General features: G+C 47.2%; 2 protein-coding genes across 7 annotated transcripts in view; one reads left to right on the top strand and one right to left on the bottom strand.

Moving 5' to 3' along the window:
• Positions 1–7,833, top strand: part of BCL2L13 (BCL2 like 13) — a 45,513-nt gene extending 37,680 nt beyond the window's left edge. For all 4 annotated transcript variants that reach the window (XM_074826076.1, XM_074826077.1, XM_074826078.1 and 1 more), the window contains one exon: positions 449–7,833. In XM_074826076.1, the coding sequence (XP_074682177.1) occupies positions 449–1,261 (813 nt within the window). In that variant the 3' untranslated portion in view covers positions 1,262–7,833. The remainder of the gene's footprint in view (positions 1–448) is intronic.
• Positions 1–22,047, bottom strand: part of BID (BH3 interacting domain death agonist) — a 32,439-nt gene that overhangs the window by 1,515 nt on the left and 8,877 nt on the right. Inside the window, exons 2-7 of one of the 3 annotated variants that reach the window (XR_012623465.1) lie at positions 17,526–17,621; positions 15,845–15,913; positions 13,659–13,857; positions 12,218–12,363; positions 10,410–10,613; positions 8,139–9,077 (exon numbers count right to left, since the gene is read on the bottom strand). Coding sequence is in view for 2 of the 3 variants with exons in the window: in XM_074826085.1 (XP_074682186.1) it covers positions 9,069–9,077; positions 10,410–10,613; positions 12,218–12,363; positions 13,659–13,857; positions 15,845–15,853 (567 nt within the window). In the remaining variant the exon portion in view is untranslated. Of the gene's footprint in view, positions 1–8,083; positions 9,078–10,409; positions 10,614–12,217; positions 12,364–13,658; positions 13,858–15,844; positions 15,914–17,525; positions 17,622–22,047 lie in introns of those variants that run through there. The other 2 variants (XM_074826085.1, XM_074826086.1) reach the window with 2 other exon arrangements.

Raw genomic sequence — 22,047 nt, 5'->3', positions numbered from 1 at the left:
AATGTAAGTGAAACACTGTTAGATGGACAAGCAATACAGAGCACTGGCACAGAATGGAAAGGGGAGTGGTATTCAGCTGGGCTCATGTACTTTTTGTGTTTGGCTTCTTTTTTCTTTGTTTGGTTTCAGACTTTGGTATCTTCTTCTCTGGTTTATAATGCCCATGTGGTATGTTTTGGTAATGCACTTGGCGATGCATTAACATCAGGGAAAGGAGGGGCTCCCACCAAAGCTCTTGTAAGTGGTTCCAGTCTCTGGAAATGCCAGCTGGACCAGCTGGGTTTTGTAATCTCTTCTAAAATGTAGGTCAGACAACGGCTGCTCCTGCAGAGGCCCTATCATCTTTCTTCCAGCCCCACTAAGTTTCCAGGTGTCCTGTTCCTTCCCGTACAGGGGAGGTAATGCTGGAGCCATCGCTCACGTGTTGTGTCCTCCTTTTCGTTCGTAGGGGACGGTCTTTACTTTGGAATCCGAAGAGGAAGAGTACCCCGGGCTCATCGCGGAGGACAGTAATGACATCTACATCCTGACCAGTGACAACTCGGGACAGGTGAGCCCCCCAGAGTCCCCCACAGTGACCACGTCGTGGCAGTCAGAGAGCCTGCCTGTCTCCCTGTCAGCCAGCCAGAGCTGGCACACAGAGAGCCTGCCAGTCTCCCTGGGACCCGAGTCCTGGCAGCAAGTGGCCATGGATCCTGAAGAAGTCAAAAGCCTGGACAGCAATGGGGGGGGTGAAGAGAGGAGTGAGAACAACTCTTCCAACTCGGATATTGTTCATGTGGAGAAGGAAGAGATACCGGAGGGGATTGAGGAAGCAGTGGTGTCAGCTGTCGCTGCAGAGACCATTCAGGCAGCGTTTCCAGAAACACCTGCTTCTTTGCAGGAAATAAAACCTCAAGCTGAAATTGCTGCTATTGAAAAAGCACATCCCTCTGCACTTCTGCGTACAAAACAGGAAGAAAAGGGAAAAGCGGCTGAAGAGCTTGTTGAACCTGAAATCCCCCTATTAAGTAAACCTGTCCTAAAGTTAGCTCCATCAGAAGAAAAAGCTGCACCAGAACCTGAGAAAATACTGCTTCCAGGGGAAAAAAAGGTGGGGAAAGAGGGCCGTTTGGAAGAAATAGAAGAGAAATCCTCCGCTGCAGAGGAGAAGCCTATCTTATTGCCGGAAGGGAAATCTATATTGCTGTACGGTGGGGCTGCTGCGGTAGCTATATTAGCTGTAGCAGTTGGCGTAGCGCTGGCGCTTAGAAAAAAGTAATGGAGCTCTCTTGAGGAGGAGGAGGGGGGAGAGAGAAGAGAGCACGATCCAATTTTTGTAGTTGTGTTACCTAAAGGTTGAGCTGCCTGCTGTTTAACTGGACATTTGAGTAACTTAATGGTGATGGGGTGAGGTCGTTCAATAAGCCTCCAGCTATGGACAATCATGTTTTTAGTAGAATTGGGGCGGGGACTGGTTTTTCGTGATTAAAGTACAGGGGTATTTTTAAAAAAAAAAAAAAAATTACGCAAATTTAAGAACTTAAGTGCAGGTGCTGAAGAAAGGGGGGCTCGTACTCTAGGAACTGGAACAGAGAACCCCCAGGGGAAGGGGAGAGCCAGCTGCCGCCAACCCCTGGAGTTTTTGGCTTCTCAGACTGACCGCTATTGCAGCTGTGCTGTCCTGTCACTTCCCGTCGTGCCCCCGAGCCCTCCCTAACAAACATTAGCCAACCTGAGTCCTGTAGCGAGAGGCTGGTCTCCCTTTTGTCTTGGCTTCCTCTCAGGTACAGCACTGCTCCTCGTAACCTTGCAGGTTCCTCCTAAGCCGCAGTGGGAGAGTGCTTATTCTTACCTCTTTGCTCACACCGGTTTTGGCCCCTAACATGTATTGGAGCCCCACCCTGTAAAGATGCTGCCTCTCTGTAGCTGTATTATCTCTGAGCATCCTGGTGTTCGTGGGGGAGAGGTGCAGGACAGTGCTCCGGCCGCCCAGGAGGGTGGGACACTGCTATTTGCTGGTTTGAGAATCCATTTGCTCCGCTACTGCCTGGCCCATGTTACTGCCACCCTCAAGTTACCAGAGGTGCAAAATTCATGCTGGACATGGTGCCGTTCTGATCAGTACTTGGATACCACGGTATATTCAGCAAAGATACAGCAAAACTATGTGGAAATGAGGCCAGTGCCTCCTGTGCAATTCAAAGGTTAAATGCTATGCTGTCCTGTGTCACGCTGCAGTCTGTATTGTCTTTCCCAAGTTAAGCACAGAGTGTATTTAGTCCTAACTTGGTCTTGGCTGTGACAGAATCCCAGATACATAAAGCAATGGATTCTAGTAACTGAGCAAAACAGCATTAAACATCTCCTCTATCTGCCTGTTCCTGACCTGACCCAGAGTGTTGTTCAGTGCAATTTCTTTTGCAACTTTGAATCTGTAATCAGCTAAACTTACAGGTTCATAAATGATGAGAAAGTTACTTTGGGGGAAAAAAAAAGAGCAAGCCCTCTTCCTGCAGTCACAACACTTCAGATGTGTGTGGAGAGAAACCTTTTCAGTATTGCCATAGGCATTAGTTATGTCGGATCCCACTGCAGGTGTGCCTCTTTCGGTGCATGTCTCTGTGTCTGTCCCTGTCTGTACCGCAGCTCTGTGGGCAAGGCCTTAGGCTTTCCTGGCAAAACTACTGACGCATCTCTGAGCGTTCATGCTGGCACTGTGGCTTAGACCAGATGGAGGCAGGTGAAAGGGAACTCGGGATAATGTAAAAAATCAAAATGTGAGCTTGCAGGAAGCTTACTCTTCATAAAGCACAAAGACAAGGTACTTTTATTTCTCAATAACCTTATCTAGAGTACGTCTCCTGATGAACTTGTTCCTTAAGTGATCTGAGAATGAAGAGATTTTAGCACATTCTCTTATTTTAGGATTTTCATGCTACATTTTCCTATCCCACCCATATCCCAGGATGCTGGGAAGTCAGTAAGAACCTGGCAGATTCTGAGGAATGTTTTTTGTTTTAAGCTTTTATGAGAGTGGATTGTCTAGAAGACTTCTTGAATTTGAACTACATGTGTGAAGTTGAATATTAAGAGGAAGGATTTTCGTGTATGTCCTGCTGCTGTGGACTGAGCTCGGGAGCTCTGGAGTTCTGGACTTCACTGTTCATCATTGCTCTTTTTCCATGTACAAAAGGTAGCAGGTTGGCCTTAACAGAAAAAGAAACCCTTTACTATGTTGCAAAATGGAATTGACTTTTTTTGCCATTTCCTGGTGCCCTGCTGGTACTCCCATTGCTGTGCTGTGTGCCCACAACAGGTCACAGGGACCTCCTCATGCCATGGACTCTCTGGTGTCTGCCTTCCCACCACCGCAGTCCCCTCTCCTGGCCCCTCACGGGACCTTCCCTCACGTGGAGAGGAGAGGTGTCTTTATGCCTCTTTTGTCACGGACATGCACGCATGTTTACAGTTTTGCTTCATTTTACGTGTTGCAACAGCGTTTATCAACAGGTGACAGTCTGTGAGGGCACTGGGTTGTTCCTATGTGGCAAGGGCTGCTTTACGGCCCGGTAAGTTGGGGTAGGCCTGCCCCTCTCCTGCTGCTGTGCTGCTGGCTGCCATTTCCTCTCTGGTTGTGTTGTCTGGGAGAAGGGCTGTTCTTAACCCGACCTACGTCCTCTCCTTACTGAAGAAGATGCACCTCCATCTGGGACATCCCCCATCTGCAGGCACGCCGCGGGATACACAGAAGTACCCACATGCACTCTGGAGCAGAGATGGATTTTGTGGACTCTCTGGGTAACTGTGTACAAACGTGGCGGGGGGCGCTGGTGTTACTCTAGCTCTTCTCTGTACATGGTGGTTTCAGTAGTAGTGTCAGAGATGGGTACAGGACAGATCAGAAAAATAAATCCATGCCAGCTAGGGAAGAAGTTTTTTGGCCTAAGGAGCCCAGTGGGACATTAAATAAAAAACGTCTTCTTCCACACAAAGCAGTGAGAAGGGGGCAGCAGTAGTAAGGAAAATAAATGACACTTTAAGCATTTTCATGGCAGGGTGAAAGCCTCAAGTATCTGTTGTATTGTTACATTTAATGGAGCATCAGCTGCACCATCTTTTGGTTGCTTAGTCCTTTCTTTATATTTTTCTCATTTTAGGGTCTTATAGACAAGTTAGTAAGAATTTGTACCCTCTTCTCCCCCACACCCCTGACCATGCATTTAGAAAATCTCTTGTATGTGTCCCTTTTGTCTGGGAACACTCCATTAGCTAACAGGTCAGTTATGGACTGGAATTTACTCAATGGGGAATTCTGTGGTCAGAGCTGGGACAGGCCCTGTGAAGTCACCAAGGGGTGGGTAAGCTCAGATGACAACGTTCTTACAGACTTGAGTGCCAGGCTGCTTCCTCTATTACAGGTGAGAATTAGAAAATGGAAGGGTTCCCCCCCCCCACCCGCCCCATCTTCAAGTATATTAAAGTAATCCTAAACTGCAGGGTCTGATTACCCCGATCCATGTGATGCAACCTCTCCTTAGTGGATCTCTGCAGCTGGCAGAGGAAAGGCAGTAGCTATATACTTACAAAAGGGCATATAGAATTACCCTCACTTGTGTTGCTTATCCCCTTCCCAAAAGTGCCTCAATATCTGTCCTCGAGTGGCCTGTACCTTAACAAAATATCTACCTTAGACCCATTCTTTCTTCACTTTATCCTTGTCTGCAGCACACCCTAAAGCTGAGATGCTAAAACAGCAGAGGACTGGATCTACAAAAAAGTGTTAAATACTTAAGGAACTGCAGTGGGTAGCATACTAAATAAGGAGCTGTCAAGGAAAAGGCTGTCATGGTGCTTAACTCTAAGCTATGCTCACTTGGGTGTTGTGGCTGGGAGCTGGGCAAGGGCTTTCTTCAGCAAGCATTCCTGGAACAGGATGGGAGCAGAGATTGAAACCCAGAACCCCTCTGTTGCATAAAAGCCCAGACTGCAGAGAGCTGCGTCACTGCTTGATGCAGCCGTGTGCTGCGAGAGCCTGGTGGACTCCTGCCTCGCAAGTCCCCTAAACTTCAGAAGATCCAGGCTGTGGGGCTGGCGTTGGCGCAGCAGCGCCAAGCTGCTCAGCTAGGGCAAAACAGGAGTATTACTGGGCACGCACAGCAAGGCAGCTTAAACTTTTAAGTTTCAGTTTTTGTCAGGCTAGGTGGATGCCGAGCAGGGGTTCACAGGGTGATAATTTGGCTGCTGAAAAATGCTGAAAGTAACTTGGATATAAAATACTAGACCTGGCCCAGTGAAACAAACCAGAGCCAAGAAAGCAACATTTGCTGCAGCCTTCTGTTCATTCAGAGGTGAATCATCAAGCAGCTGCCTGCTCCAGGTACTCACCTGTCTGAACAGAAGCTCCTAGCATGGAGCCAAACAGTGCAGCAGCCACAGAGATCATCAAGGGACTGGGAAGCCTGTCATGTGAGGAAAGGCTGAGAGAACTGGGTTTGTTCAGCCTTGAGAAGAGAAGGCTTAGGGGAGACCTTATCACCATGTTCTGGTATTTGAAGGGTGGCTACAAAGATGATGGAGACTTTTTTTACAAGGAGTCACATGGAAAAGCCAAGGGGTAAGTGGTGCAAGTTACTCTGGTGAGATTCCAGTTGGACCCAAGAGGATAAATTTTCCCAATGAGAACAATCAGCCACTGGAATAATCTCCCCGGGGAAGTGGTGGATTCCCCAGCGTTAGACACTGTTAAGACTGATATGGGCAGGGTACTGGGCCACCTTGTCTAGACTTGGTTTTGCCAGAAAGGTTGGACCCTTCAAACCTGGCATTCTGAGTCTATGATTCATGTTCTCTGTTTAGTATTGCATCTGGTTTTGGACACCAGTTTAACTTCTGGCTGGAGGTGAAGTGCCTGTTGTGGTGTTTGCAGTTGGTTGTTTCTTTCCTAACCTGCCTTCCGGAGAGCAAATTACTACTACAAGAATCCATCCTTGCTGTTTGTGAGGGCTTGATTTTTCATCCTGGCTGGGGGCTGTTGTTCAGGCAGCTGCAGATCAAGGGCTTGGCGAGAGCTCTAGTGCTGAGTGCTCTTGCCTAGGGCAAGTTCTGGTGCCAGAATCCCATTTCCTCCTTTTCATGTAACTCTGATCATACCTAGGCTAACACTTTGGACTGTATTTTTAAACTAATGAATGCTTTCTGATGGTCACAAATGAAAAATTTCATTAGTACTAAACAAACAAGGTATGAAGTTCAGTCTTTCTTTTTAATGATTGTAGTAGACAAAGTAATCTGAGGTCATAAACCTTCCCTACATTTAAGTTTAGCTACAGCAGTATGGCAGTACTAGCAAAACCCTAGTAAGGCACATCTTGCTATTCCAACAGAAAAATAGAAGTACTTCTGGCAGCATAGTCTCTCATTCACTGAACCAGAGCAAGCCCATGCTACAGAATTGCAATGTGCAACTGCTAGATTCTTTTGCTAGGAAATGGGGGGGTGAACACAGCCCCAGCTGTCATGCCTAGGTAGAGCCCAGGTTATCAGTAGAATCTCCGATTCCAGGCACGAAATGTACTGAAGGTCAACTCCTGTGTCTCCAACAGGCACAGACACAGGGGGAGTAGTGTCTACTCCAGCAGGTTACACAACAGGAGAAAATGTTTCCTGGTGAAACAGGGAGAGATGAGGCACATTATCTCCAGGACCTAGTGAAGGCAGAAGCTGTGCATGACTTCACTGTGGCTTCAATTTCAGCACTAGGAAGGTTACAAGAACAGTATTGCTTTGACTCCATGTATGTATCTGCGCTTCAAAGTGCGAGCTCTGTATTGCCATTAAAAAAAAAAAAAGGGGGGGGGGGGGAGGAGGTGGGAGCAGTGTTTGTGAGATTTAAGCCACCACTACTTGACTCCCGCAGGGAGCAGGGCCCACAGGGCTCACTCTAGGCAACAGTAGTTGGTTTGTGGCTGCTGACTGAACTCTCCTGTCTGGTGTATGGGGCTGGGGAAGGAGAACTGCACCAGCTGGGAAGGGGCAGCTGTAGTGTCACCAGTACATCCAGGGGAACCACACCACAACATCGCTCAGCTCCACCTCCTTAAGTAACTTTATCACTTTTTTTCCTACTTAGAGCTGACCCTCTCTTGGTCTCTTAGGTAGGCTGACTTGCTTCCTCTGAGCTAGAGGTCTATGGTCATGCTGTAGAAGTGGGGGAGCTACAGTTAGCTTCCAGTGGAAGCTGCTTTTGATCTCCCTGCAGTATCTGCAGGGGAGGGAACGAACACTTGATTTGGACAGAACAAGCTGTAGAGGATGCATCTTACTGCTGTACCTTTAGGGGGTCCATCCCCATTTTTAACTTGCATTATAAGCTTTTATTCAAGTATAAAGTTACAACCCACTCAGACCAAAAGAATGCCACTTGCTTTAGGTAGCAAAGCCTAATGGGACTGACTCTGAAGCATGCATGTTAGGGGAGGTCTTCTACTAGGCTTCTGCTGGGTGTAGGCAAATAGTGACAGACTTGCAGGAATCTCAGATTCTGTTCTCAAGAGGCCTACCTGGGGGAAGAGACCCTGACTGGTCCTCAAGTCACCCATTATGCAAGGAACTGGTCATATTGTTCCTTTTAATATGCAAGTGCAGCCCTCTTGGGGAAAACTGTCTAAAGCTTCTTGTGCCATTTGGTTAATAAAAGTGTTTCCACCTTTAAAAGAAAGTTCTTTCCAGCTTCATTGTTCTATATTCAGTTGAAGTGAAGGGGTATGTACATTTTTTTCCCTTGCTAATGGGACACTGCTGTAAGACCATGCCCCCAGGTTGCACTTTAATAAATGGTACAGTTTTCAAAAACGATGTGTAGACTCCTTCTATGCTCCCCCCCCACCCCTCCCCCCCTTCCTGCTCTAGTGCAGGCACCAAAAGAAAAAAAATTTGGTGGTTTTACTCAGGCAAGGCCCAAGGCCAGGACCAGAGTCTCTCTATTGCTGCCAGCTGCATCATAAGCAGCAGTAAATTAGAGGAATGCTATGATTACTTGCACAAAAAACTGACAACACCAAAAAAAAAATCCAGGTGGAAATTTAAATTCTTAAGAGCTGTATTGCCATGAGAACTGACAATTTTATTTAAGTTAAAAAAACCCACAGAATACTTACATCATTTTAAAACTTCTGAGGCAGCTGGATCACAGGTGAAGCCTTTGCCACCCTGTGTATGATTACAGGTACGTATCAAACAACCTGAGTCCAAGTTTGTTGAACCTGAGAAGTAACTTGCAGTACACTCGTAAGAGATGCCAGGTATTCTTCCCATACCTTCTTTCTCTTTATAGCAAGATATTCTAAAGATATTCTAAACAGTTTTCCTCAAGCATATCCAGGTTGCGTCCCCTGAAGGAATTTGCCCTGTATCTAAGCCCTGCCCTTTTCTTTACAGTTTTTCCTTCAGTTTTATTTTTCAGTGGCAACTGATACTGAAGCATTTTTACTTCAGCCTTCCCTGGCCAAACATCCCTACCTCCTTTAGGGTTGTTCCCTCTTGCTGCCAGCTACCCTCTAAGCTAGACCCGATTTTCCCTGCCCCTCCACTTGGTGACCTGTGCTGATTAGCCACCATTCTACAGCCTGAGGCCTTCCTGGGAACAATCAACACTCAGCATGGCTCAGCTGCAGCACCAAGAGCAGGGCTGGGAAGAGAATTAACTAAAGCAAAATGCTACAGCTGATTAGAAAAAAAAAAAAATACTGAGAGGGAAGGCTCTGTGTCCACAGCATTTCCTCAAGGTACAAGCCAGGGCCTGCACAAAGTCTGCTACTGCTAACATTAAAAAAAAGAACAAAACCCCCAAAAAACACTATTGTAAAATGAGAGAGGGTAAGCACTACTCCTTACAGGTACTGGCAAAGCTGGCATGCAGCTCACACTACCATCATTGCTGTGCTAGTCTACAAAAGCCTATCTATGAAGCTCTGTCTTCCCTTTCACAGCTGCATCTCAGAAGTCAAGAGCAGAAAATGATTTGCATACATCAAGAGAAGTAAAAAGTCTTTGGAAATCCTCCTCCACACAGCAGGCTGGAGCGCTCGCTAACGCAGCTAGAGGGAGAGAAACAGAACCAGCATTAACAGCAGCAGAGCCGTCCCCCCGCAGCAAGCCCCATCCCTGCCTGCCCACCTGGAGGGAGCCTGGGCAGGGGGAGCAGCAGCTGCCCCTGCCGGCCCCCAGCGCCACGAACCACCATCACCCCTCAGCCCCCCCATTCTGTGCTAATGGCAGGGACACAGCTGGTACCACAAGTCCCAGAGGAACAGGGTGGAAGGGCCCCCGGTGCCCAGCTCTATCCCCGCTCCTAACGCCCCTACACTGGGGTGGGTGGACGACCCACAGCCCAGCAGCCCATTGCCTGCCCAGTGCGGTCAGACCCCCGGGCAGTGCCCCACCCAGCAGTTAAGGCAGCATGAGGGCCAGTCTCTTACACTAGCGTCCGGTTTCTGTGACAACTCTGCACCCTTGAGCTAGTGAACCCTCACAGTGACACTGTGCCTTGCTGCCAGGCAGAGAACGGGGGTGCTGGGTGAGGTAGCTGCCTACTCACATGACACAGGGTGCGCTGGGCCCCTCTGTGGGTTGCTGCCAACGCTGCAGTGCAGGGGGACACCCCAGACCTGCAGCACCCCACAACAGTCACCGCTGTTCCACAGGGTGGCAGGATCACAGCCCTGACCTCTCAAATCTCATTCTTAAGGGGGGGTGGGGTGGGGTGTGTCCATCCATCCAACCCCCCTCCCCTGACAGGTTAGGTACTGAAGCTGGGGCCAAATGCCCTAACCTCTACTCTGGCTTGACTGCTAGCTGTTTAGACTCTGCAGCTCCAGAGAACAAGAACGGAGCTGCCATTTCCCATATGACCATTTTTCATTGTTCCTCTGCTGGTGCTGTTTCTCAAGGGCAATTCCTTTCCCCTTTCAGTTTCTGCCAAGCTCTGGGGAGCCCAGGAAGACAAGAGCAGAGACCGCAGGCACAAGACATTTGGGAAATCCAGCTACCAGAGCTCAGGTCAGGCTTTCCTTCCCCAAGGGCATGATTAACCCAAGTCTTATTGGCACAGCTCCCTGAAGAGACTGCAGGAAGAAGAGGAGCAACCACATCTCTTACTCTGCCCCACAGAATAAACACACTCTTCACTGTCTGCTGTGAGAATGGGGCAAGCAGAAGCTGTGACATGTCCTCCTCAAGCCTCCCTCCCTCAGCACACAAACCTTCAGAGCTCTGCAGGGACTGGCATTCCCTTCTGGCCAAACCTCCAGAGCACTCCAGGGAAACCAGCAGCCCATGGGCAGCTCAGAGCTAGGCCACCCCTCTGGGAATAACCCAGGCCAGCCAAGAGGCTGGCCATGACTTGCAGAGAACTGTTTGACAGCACTCACCATTCTGACAATGTAGTTGTGCAGCTGCTGGCTGATGTAGTTCACAGTGGTGCTGAAGACACGCTGTAGAAGGGAGGGCATTGTATTGGCAATTTTTTTAGTTAAGACCATTGCTAGCACCAACATGGCCTTCTCCTGTTCCATGTCTGAGGGGATGGCTCGTGCAAGCCCTTCCACTGCTGCTGACATGTGCTGGGTTATCTCCTGTATGGAAGGAAGAGAGGGATCTCAGCACAACAGCTGTGGGAGAAAGGGGTCTCAGCACAGTCTGCCAGGAGTGTGCTGGTAACTGCTGTGCTTGTTCTAACACCCCACAGGATGCCACTCCCCTTCCTCCCAGGCATAGTAGTCTGCCTGTTACACTATCTCCAGGCTCAGCTGCTAACCCAAGACAAAAAGGGAGACAACACACACAGCACTGGAAAATTTAGACAGCACCCTCCACACTCAGAGTGCAGCAGCCCCCCTCCTCTCCAGGGTTTGCACCAAGCCTGCCAAGTCCTGAAATGGCACAGGAATCCTGGGGCTCCCAGGAAAGGCCAACCCACCTTAAACACAGTAACAATCAGGGGTACAAGTTTAGGCAGGGACTAGCAAGAAGGCAAAGTGAGTTTCATTGAAAAGTCTTCACATAGGGAGGAGCTCGAGAAGGTGTCCAAGCACGGAATAAACACTGCTCCCAAGATCAGTTTCCCAACAGGGACAATGTGCATATGCACCCACTAAGCTACACTACTAATGTGAAAAGGCAAGGTCCACCTGGTCAGAGGTTTGGTCTTCTGTAAGGCTGAGACAAAACCTAAGTGTTAGGCAATAAATCTGAAGGCCTGAAACTTAACTGGGTGGAAAGTAAGACTGCAGGAGTGGGGAATGGTCAGACTCTGCTGGAAACAGTCTGTGCAGGTGACAAACCCTAGCAGAAAACCCCCATACCACAAAAAAACCAAGAAAGACTGTTTGAAGTCATTAAATCTTTTTCAGCAAGAAGGTGGACCCTCAATTCTAAGACAGCATTAGCTTTTAGAGCATAGGAAACTTCATCACAGGCAGAGAAGGCCAAACAAGCCAGGAAGTCACAGTTATCTTGAAGATGCCAAACAGGGAATGTCTAACGCAAGGGACCTCAAACTCTACTCCCCTTGCAGAGCAGTGAGGCACGTTAGATGCTGGGCCAGGGACTACATCACATCTATTGGTGGGAGAGTGACTGCATCAGAGAGGTGAAGATGCCACCTAACAAAGCCTTCTCAGCAGGTGGCCCATCCAGGCCAAAACCCACTGCTACCCCCAATACTGACAGACTATAAGCTAAACAGTTATGGCACTAGAAAAGGGTCTCACTAACTTGCTGTCTCTTCAGCGTTCAGTAACAAGGACAGGTCAAGCTTCCGGCACTAACACTTCTCAAGTTTTACCCACTTGACGAGCAGCAGACATACAGGACTCAGCAAAGTCCAGAGATCTTAAGGACAAATACTAAGCCTTAACCAGACAGATGATTTTCAAAGATAAGCCACTGGGCCAAAAAACGAGGACAAAATGCCTCTCAAAGTCAGTCTCAATTTCGTTATCTGCAGAAAGGAGATGAGCCCAAGGAACCACAATTTGCATGGCAACAGCTGCCACAGGATACAGCATCACCTCTAACAAATCTTCAGAGGTGTTTGGGCTGAATTTTAAGATGGCAATAATTAAATCAGCAAACTAGCAAAGATACAGAAGTTGCAAGGTTGCTGCTTCAAAGTCACAGCTGGAAGGATGCACAACATTTAAAAGAGGAACTGCTAGTCAGGTTGCTTTTCACTCACCTCTCCAGACAGATTCTCATTCAGAAAGTGCTGCACTAGATCATTTACTACTCTTGCTTTGATTTCTTTATCAAACTGGTCTCCAATCTCAGCAAGCTGAGCAGCAATGATCCGGACGACTTCTTCATTTACCTCAGGGTCAAACACTGCCAACACATACAGCAGGATTTAGTTCACAGGCTGCAGTCAGACTCGGTTTGGTGCAGGTAAGCTGACCCCATAGCATTTTGCCCATCTCCATTCACAACCTCCTTCCCATCCCCAAATCATCAAGCATTCATGACAGCTACACTCACTACAACTCCCTTGTGTGCGCTCAACTCATTTACCAGAGACTGCATGCAAACAGGTTTTTTTTATCTGTAGTTTAAAGTGCAGCCTCACCCTGCCCCAAAAAACACTGCAGGGGAGGTTAGAACATCTCCAACCAAAATTTGTACAGGACAGCTACAGCCAACACCCTGCCTAGAGAGGGGAAGTGAGATAGAGCGTGCATGATTTTTTCAGGTGATTACTGTCAGGACCCATCTCTTACACACCATCTCATAGAATCATAGAATGGTTTGGGTTGGAAGGGACCTTTAAAGGTCACCTAGTCCAACCCCCCTGCAATGAGCAGGGACATCTTCAGCTAGGTCAGGTTGCTCAGAGCACCAGTGAACCTGACCTTGAATGTTTCTTGGGATGGGGCATCTAGCACCTCTCTTGGCAACCTCTTCCAGTGTTTCACCACCCTCAAAAAACTTTTTCCTTATATCTAGTCTGAACTACCCTCCTTTAGTTTAAAACCGTTACCCCTTGTCCAACCTCCTTTTGGCAAAGCTTCCCATTGTCACTTGGGGCATGAGACCTATGCAGATTTGTATGAGGGAGGGCTATTTACTGCAGCTATTACACCCCACCCTGATTAGGTTGAGGTCAACATGCCAGCTGACACATCCTCAACAAGGGGCAACAGCCATCCTGCATATGGCTAGTGAAGCAGAAACAGTACTAGAAACTACTTGAGGAACAGTTTCTACCACACTGGTAGAGCAGAAAGGGATTCACCCAGTACCAGAACAAGAGTTGTACCAAAATCCTAGCCCAAGTACTCATACTGCCTGAGGAGTAGTGTGAGGCCTAACAACTGCTTAATATCACACTCCTCGAGGACAGCAATCATTAGTACCAGCTTTGTGGCCCTTGTCTGATGTGCTGCAGACAAAACCCCAGGGTGACAGGTGCTCTAGAAATCCATGGGAAGGTAACAGTGCTAAGCACTATCTGTCTTATCCCAAGTGTTAAAATCCCAACACCACCACCACCAAGCCACATTGAGAAGTTTCTCGATGGAGAAAACGTTACTCTTCTGGAACAGACCAGCAGCAAAGATGGGAAAAGGGGAAAGAAAAACCACCACCTTTAGAGAGGCAGGTAGGATGGAGAAAAGAGCACTCACCTAGCTCACCATTCTGCAAGTGGCCGCTCCGATTGCCATCAGTCTGAAGTTCCACCTCGTCATCATAGCAGTAGCCTCCTTTCAAAGGCACAATCCCCTGGCTTTGTAGGGAATGCAGTTCCTCTTTGAACTTACAGTCAGAGGACACCTCCAGGAAGGTGTACAGCAGCGCACACTCCATGCGGACAGATCCATTGACCTTAAACATAAGAAAAATCACACTTAAACCCATGCCTTGGAAAAGTTCCACTCAAAAGGTCTACCCATACGCTGTTTTCCAACCCTGAACACATCTCTGGCCTCTTCTGTACATCCTGAATAGCATTAGCCAGGGAGTCCACAAGACTTCAGCAAATGCACACTAATTCCTCGATGTGTACCCACACAGAACTGTCTGATGGTGAATGATATATAGCTCTGTTCTTACAAATCAGTGGTGGAAGAGTCAGCTCACCTTCTCCTCCCATTTCCAGCTGTAGCAATGACAGAAACCCTGATCAGAGCTTCTCTTGAAACAGATGTGTACTCAGCACAAACCACCCACCCACTTCCCCCTGTCCAGACATCTGCGTTCAGGAGGTTTTTACCCCTGTATTTGGCAATTGAGCATTCTACTTCCTATGCATAACGAGGCCAGCAGCTCCCCATTTAAATGTAATCAGAGCACAGCAGTAACAAGGTGAGAAACAGAGATAACAGATAGCATAAGCCTGCGAAAAACCCCAAGGTTCACATTTTTTCTCCCTCAAAGAGATCTCAACTAGCTCCATAATAAACCTGTTCAGGTCCCTGCAAAGAGCCAAGCAGTTTCTCACAAGAATAGTGACAGTGAGATGGCAGATCATTGGTGTCTAGTATCATCTACACCGGCACATTCACCCCCAGTAAACAGGCACGTGCTGCCTCCGCAGCCACACACCCTGCCGCCTTCAAGCGAGGTGGCATGGAGTGCCCAAATTAGTTAGGCTGAGGAGGTCCCTCAGACACTCAGACTGATGTGAGCAAGAGGTCCCACTGGAACGTGGGGCCTCATAACCAACTAAGGCCTCTGAAGAAAGCCAGGAGACTGTCCAATAATTTTAGTTAAGCAGCTGAGAGAGCAGGATGTTGTATAGTAAGAATAAAGTAAGAATATCTTTAGTATGCAGACCGTCTGCCTGTAAGATAAGAAAATGCTTAGGCTTAATTGTAACTAGGGAGAAAAATCAAGGCTAAAGTATAATGGTTTGTCTTGCCAACTGCTTAGGGTAATCAAGTGTGCAACCAGGATGAACTTGATAATTGAAAGAGAGTTTCAGGCACCTTTTGGTGCGTGGAACCTTGCAAGGCCACCTATATCTACATATCCATATCAGTAATATCATACAGGACCATATTGCCTAGGCAACAGTAGCAAAAGTGGGACAAACATATAAGTAGTAATTAAAGACAGGTTGTTTACTTCATAGGAGACTGGGCAGAGAAAAGGAGGAACAAAGACAATAAAAAGGAGAGTCCAGAAATGGAAACAAATGGAGAATAAGGTATAGGATGAGTCAAAGATCAACAGAAGGCCCATCTTCCACGATCTGAGCATGGATGTTTACAGACAGGAGTGAAGCTCACCTGGTGACCCAAGCTCACTGGGCACCAGTGGCAATGCCCTTGAACAACCCACTAGACTAGTCATTAGGTTTAGGTTCAAAAGGCTTGCTGGAGGGTAAAGAGGGTTCTAATTGTACCCTAACACTAGGTGGGGTGGGGAGGACAATAGACATTTCAATACCAGTTCAATGTAGTTAATAAGATTTAAGTGTGATAAATTGGAGCTTCATAATTATGTTTAATATTGTACAAAACTACAATAAATTGATCACAGCAGTGTGTCTATTAATTTATTAGTTTTAGTAGTTTGTAGCTTTATCAGTAAACATTGTAGTCTCTTGTAGCTACATATCCAGTCTGAGGTTTAAAAGGGGGAATGTCACACTGCAAGGTAACAAGGAAGCAGCTTGCAAACTAAATGATTCCACCCACTCATCTGTATTCAGAGCAGTGTGAGGGCCCCTGCAGCAATTCTGGGGAAGACCAGAAGGACAAGAGACAGCACTTGTTAAGTCTTATCTCCTCAAGGTATCTTGGAACAAGTGCACAAGAAAAGCACTGGTCACTGTGAACCACTGACTTCAGTCACGTTTGAATCTAACCTGTTCCATGATGGATTCTGAGACAGAGCAGCTCTTGTCACCCTCTGCTTCAGACCAGAAGTCCTTGCCCTGCAAAAGAGTAAGAAAGAAAAGGGTTAGAAGGAAAAAAAATTCCCATAAACCCACATCTTGCAGCAGTGCTCTTGGGTCTGGCCATGCCTCAAAAAAAACAACCCCCAACCTTTCTAGTGATGCATATCCATATTTCTGGAGAGGGCTGCCCATCACACACTGGCAGTCATAAAAAAAAGGCTGAGAAAACCACAACTGTCCCAGCAAGAAGGGCCCTTCACCTGAAGGAGGGGCACGGAACTCCTTCCTGCCACAGACACGTAGAAGACAGTGGAGTGACATAACCTACAAATGGGGCTTTACAGCCAAGAGGTGGTGCTGGGGAAGGGAGGGACAACCCTTCATAGTGCCAGAGGCTGGAACTGAAAGCAGTGTTATCACAGAGGAGTTCCTGAGTACCTACTGAGAGCAGGTGAACTACTTGGGTCTATGGGCACAGCAGTATATTCTAAAGTGAAACATCCAGCTGACATTCCCACACATGTGCAGGACTTCAAGTGCGACTCCCCCACCCCCCCCACAGAGATACATGTGTATACTTAGGCTTATTTCAGTACTTTCCCCACAAATACCTAGGGATAGGGAAAGTTGAACCACGTACCATCAAAGGCTTCTAGTTACATGAGCACAACTCTAAGCCTTCAGGGAGGCCTACTACTAGGAAGAAAGGAGAAAACAGGACCCAGGTCACGAGCTCCTCTGCCCCCATGGTGCATGCTCAGGGCTGACAACTCTCAGTCTGTCTCGTGGCTGGGCAGTGCCCAAGGGAAGAGGCATGCAGGGAGGGCAGAGAGCATGGTGCAGAGGGTGGCCTCCCTCACCCACTGAGAAAGGGGAGCTGGTAAAAGCCCAGTGCTCCCTCCTCATCCAGTCAGGCATAGCTGATGGGTGGGTCAGACCAGCAGTCCAAGTAGTCACATCTGGTACAAGGAGTCCCAGAGCATGAAAGGTGCAAGAGCAGCACAGCAAGCATCAGTAACACAAGACTACCTAGCAAATGCCATGTGGGGAGGATAGGAATCCTGCAACAGTCCCACAGCTGCACACAGAGGTCTCTGGTGCAAGCTGGCTTCAACTCTTGATGAGCAGGGCCTGGATGAAAGTGGCCTCTACCTTCCCAACAGGCCTTCTTCATCCAGGGCAATAACCTGGCTGTTACACAGGTACTGTCTGCCCAAAAATGGGGTGAAAGCACCAAGGAGTCCAAACACATGGCCTGCTAACTATCAAAGACCTGGGCTAGTAGATGAATGATCCTATTTCATTTAAAACACAGTTGTGAGGGGTTGTTACAATAATTAAGTGTGCTGGTGGAAAAGAGGGAGGAAGTGAAAGTAGAAATTAATTCAAAACTCTGAAAGAAACCACAGTAATAATTTTAAGAGACCATGAATTTCCCAGATTTTCAAAGGCTCTTAGGAGTCCCCAAGACCAAAACCCAACCTCAAATACATCTAACACACAATAGCCTACAGGCAACCTCTTAACCATGAGTTCTTTTTTTCATTTCATTGTTACATCAGACTAATAGCTTCCTAAAACACAAGCTTAGCCTTTGCTGCTTTGCATTTGTGTCTGTTCCATTCAAATCCCTATTGCTTCCACTCACCTCTACCCTAAAGAGTGTGCTGGCTGGGGAGAGTGCAGTCCTCTGTCCTCTTCTCTGGGACAGGTCAGGGTGACCCTTCTCCTGGGCTTGACTTTGCTGGAGGAGAGATAGACGTTAATTCAGGTTGGAGAACTTGAGACAATCCCAGAGATTAAGACAAAAGTGGCAATTTAGCATTAAGTCTGTGGCAGGACCTTGGCTTTGTGCCAAATCCTCAGGAGTTGTCCACATCAGCAACATTTCTGTAGGCTAGGCAAAGCCTCAACCTGCACATACTTTGTTTTTACATATAACATTTATTTTCAATTCAAAGTAATTCAGCCCAAACCCAGTGTTCATGTTACAACTAGTAAATAGTGGATATCCTCTGATACCAACTCCTGCCAAGTTAAACACCACTCCCTGAACCATCATGGCTTAGACCACAGGAAGGCTGAAGTAGTATTGAGCTTCTGCTGTCCACATCCCCCCTTTGCCTTGAAACCCACACTCATCACAGCAACCTTCTTGGGCTCTACCAGTATTGCCATCCCCACCCAGCTCTAGCCTGTGCCAAAAGCTTCATGTGGGACCTCAGCTCTATAGCTGGTCAGATTAACCCATGCTGGCTAATTTGGGCTGGCAATAGCCAGGCTGAACAAATCTCCCCATCTTCCAAGGTACAAGAAGTTGTGCCATCCCCTGTTCACACCACACTACACGCGCAGAGGGGCAGATGTCCTCCCGCAGTTCTGGCGGAAGCGTGATGCAACACAAGCCTCTACAGCTGCAAGTTGCACACAAGTGGCCAGATGTGCTGGTGAAACTAGCTGAGTAGCAAAGAAATTTCTCACTCACAAAAACTCTACAGCAAAACCTCTTCCACCCAAACCTAGCCAAACTGTGCTAGGATGACCTACTTTTTCTCACTGATAAGAATTCCAGTAAATTTCTGGACAGCAAGTTGAACACAGTCAGGTGGCAATAACCAGACTAAATAAAACATCAGCCTTCAGAGGGACCAACATAATCTTTCTTACAGCAAGAGGATGGAATAGAAATATAAGTCAAGACACTTCCTCGGGGGGGTTGCCACCTGCCACATCTTTCCAAGGAAAGCTCAGAAGGTGGCTTTAAAATCCAGATCCCCTACACCTTTTTGTCACGTTATTTCACACTGCCAGGAAACTCATTTGGTTCAGTCCAAACACTCATGAAAGAGGCAACCAAAAAGAAATGTACTATTGTCCTTTCCCCACTCCCTACTTTAAAATAAGAGGCACAGACCACTCCAGTTTGGGAAGAAAAAGAGGCACATTGCTCCGTTCCCAAAGTCAGACGAAAAGATCCAGATCTGTTCTGGGCATGTCCATACAGCCAGGCCCAGAAAGCCAGGGCACAGCAGCTTGGCACAAGGCTCTGCAAGTGCATTATCCACATCAGCCTACTGTGGTGACTAGAAGCTGTAACAGGAGCTTGAGACTGTCTGCCTGTGCACGTTCCTCACATCAGTTCTTGGAAATGTGCATGAAAGGTGCCTGGCTATAGCTCTACAGACCCAAATACTGCATTTTGAAAGCACTTATGCTTTTCAAAGAGAGGCTTATATGCTGGTTATGGCAGAAAGGTCTTCCCTGGGTGCCCTGCCCAGGTAGAACACCTGGACAAGAGCCCCAATGCAGACAGAAAGGGGCTGTGCAGCCTCTGCCCTGTCAGGATACCTGCTACACCCAGAGATGTTAATGGGTGTGCAGGGAGAAGAGATCTGCAATACATGGGGGTTCTTCCCTTCCCCTCAGGGGACCATCTCAGCTCTATGTAAAGTTAAACACTCCTCAGGGCAGGTCCACAGAAATAGAGACATAAAAATCACCCATCATAGTTGCAAATTGCAAGTCTGTCCACTCCTGCACATGAACAGAGATAAGACAAAAATGAACAATGAAAAAACCCACCACACTCCAAAGTACTTATATGGTAAAAAACTAAGACAAGGAGGCTTGAAGATGATAATTTCATGAACTAAATTCCCTGAATCAAAGAATCACCACCCAGGCAGTGAAAGGCCCTGAGGGGTTCCAGTCCTCAGCTAATAAAGTTCTGCTTGGGTGGTCAAAAACACACCCGAGAACAGGAAAAAAGCATTTCTCTCACACCACAAAATGGCTCCCTACTACTACAATACAGTGCCAATTATTTCTTTTTTTTTTTTAGTTAACCAGTAATTCCAGAAACCTCAAGTTCTAGATAATTACTTTCAATCAATACAAAGGGCTTGGATACTCTCAAAGTTCCTCCTAAGAAGTCAAATTCCTTAATGGAATCTCAAAAAAATTGGACTCCTAAAGAGCAAACCCCAAACAGCCAAATGTAATCATGCCACCTGGAGTTTTTAATGATTAAAGACTTTGGAATCCTGGTAGTTTTAGATTCAGATTAAGGCCTTTTCTGGTAGATGGAAAAGTTACCTTATATTGGGTGAAAAGAACCTCTAGTTGGAGAGTGAGAAAAGATGGAGATAAAGGCTACAAACACCATCTGCATTCAGATTCAGAGTAAAACTAGATCATTTGCTACGGCTGCTTTAGGGCTGCTGAAAGTCTTGGAATGAATTTCATGGAGTATGATTTTTTTAATTGAAATACCAATTAATTTTAATACATTATTCCTTTTCACACTTTCAATTCACTCAGACAAGCAAGCTTCATGTATTAACAGCTGCCTCTGCGAAACCACTAGATGCCTTGACGTGTTCAACAGGTAAGACTATAACCAGTTTTTTCAATCAGTTCTTTCCATCTTCCTTCAAAAAAAAAATGAAGGGGGTATTTTAAACACAAGTTTAGGACCCTTAAATCAGCTCTAAAGAGTCAGCGTGGGGCATGTCCATTCCATCTCAACATTGTGTTGGGATGCAGAACTGTGGAGAGACATATGTTAAGTCAACATAATCACAGTCAGAGGAGCACATCCACCAGCCGCCTGTCAACACAGAATGACAGACCTCATTCCACCCACACACATGCCAGTTTTTACAAGAGAATTCTGTGGATGCTTTCCCCAAAGCAAGTCTCCAAGGCTTCCCCCAAGGCAATCACGACTCTTTAGATGGGGCTGAGTACATCCTGAGGGAGGGTACATACTATCCTCCAGCAACACAGGTCCCTCAGATTGTTTCTCCCTCTCATCCCCAAGTTGCATTAGCCTTTAAACCTTACAAGGAACTCACCAGGGCAGCTGTTCCCAGCTGCAGCCCACTAGTGAGGGGTGGCAACACTAAAGGCAACAGCAGGCATGGCCAGAAAAGAGAGAGGCAGGACTGCAAGACAATTTGCAGTCCATGGCTCTCTTCCACACTTGCACCTCCTCCCACACCACTGAACTGCCTCTTGCAGTTCTGGGAGGAGCAAGCCAAAGAAAAATCCTTGTCCGTTGTATAGTACTCCTCCCAGTCCTTGCTGGTGCTGCCATGCCATCTTGGGCAAAGAGGGAGCACTGGACATTGTTGTGCTAGAGAAAGACCAAACTAGGTCCTCCCTGTCATACCAGTGCTACATACTATGTTTTTCAAGAGCAAACACTGCAAGCACACATTTTATCTTCCCAGGTGGGGAGCTACACATGGAAACAGTAGAGCTGCAAAGCATGCAAGGTTTCACCTGTTCTAAAACCAGTGGAGGGTTCTGCTGTATCTCCCAGGAACTGCAAGCATGCCACCACCAGCTTCCCACATAGCAGCAAGAATCAGCCAGCAGCATATAGTTGCCTGTTAGGGCGAACTCTCAATAGCTCTCAAGGCTGCCATAAACAAGAGTAGGTCCCAGAACCCCTACAGCAACAGCGCTAAGCCACCCTACAAAATCGGCTTCCATCCCTTCACACTTTCATTACATCTTCGAGACAGCTCAGAAAAGAATCCACACCACAAAAAATGCTTCTGTTTACCATCACTTCCCCTCAGATGCTTCACCTCTCCTCACAGCTCAACCCGTGAGTTACTACTCTCAGCTGTATCAGACACTGTCTGGTTATGAAAACATATCTTTCCAGCAGCAAATCCACATTCCTGTAGGACTGACTCCTTTAACAACTTGTCTGGATTCCAAGACACATCCCATACACACACCTGGACAGACACTATCAGTCAGTGGACCTGTTGTGTGAGTTGTCAAGATACTTATCTTTATGTCTCATGTTTGAGTTAGGAGGAATTAAAGTCTTCAAAGCAGAAACTGCAATAAAGCATCAGTCATTGAGAGGAAAAAAAACTTCCAACCTGTTCACTGCTTTCTCTGCCTGGCGGCTGAAAGATAAGAACTTTATTTTTGGCAGTCAGGATGACCTCATTATTGGAAGACATGAAACGGTGCCTATTTGTCCCTTCCTGGACCTGGTGGCTCTTACCCATCTAGTAGGCAAACACTTCACTGTTGAGCTGGAGAGCTCTTTGCAGAACAAGGCGTCATTTTAGAGGTAGGGAAACTGAGGCACTTGATATGATCTGACATTTTAAATCCACATACCAAGTCATAACCACTCAATT

This window comes from Strix aluco, chromosome 5 (assembly GCF_031877795.1).
Source record: "Strix aluco isolate bStrAlu1 chromosome 5, bStrAlu1.hap1, whole genome shotgun sequence".
NCBI classification, from domain to species: Eukaryota; Metazoa; Chordata; class Aves; order Strigiformes; family Strigidae; genus Strix; species Strix aluco.
This window is presented reverse-complemented; position numbering and strand designations above follow the sequence as displayed.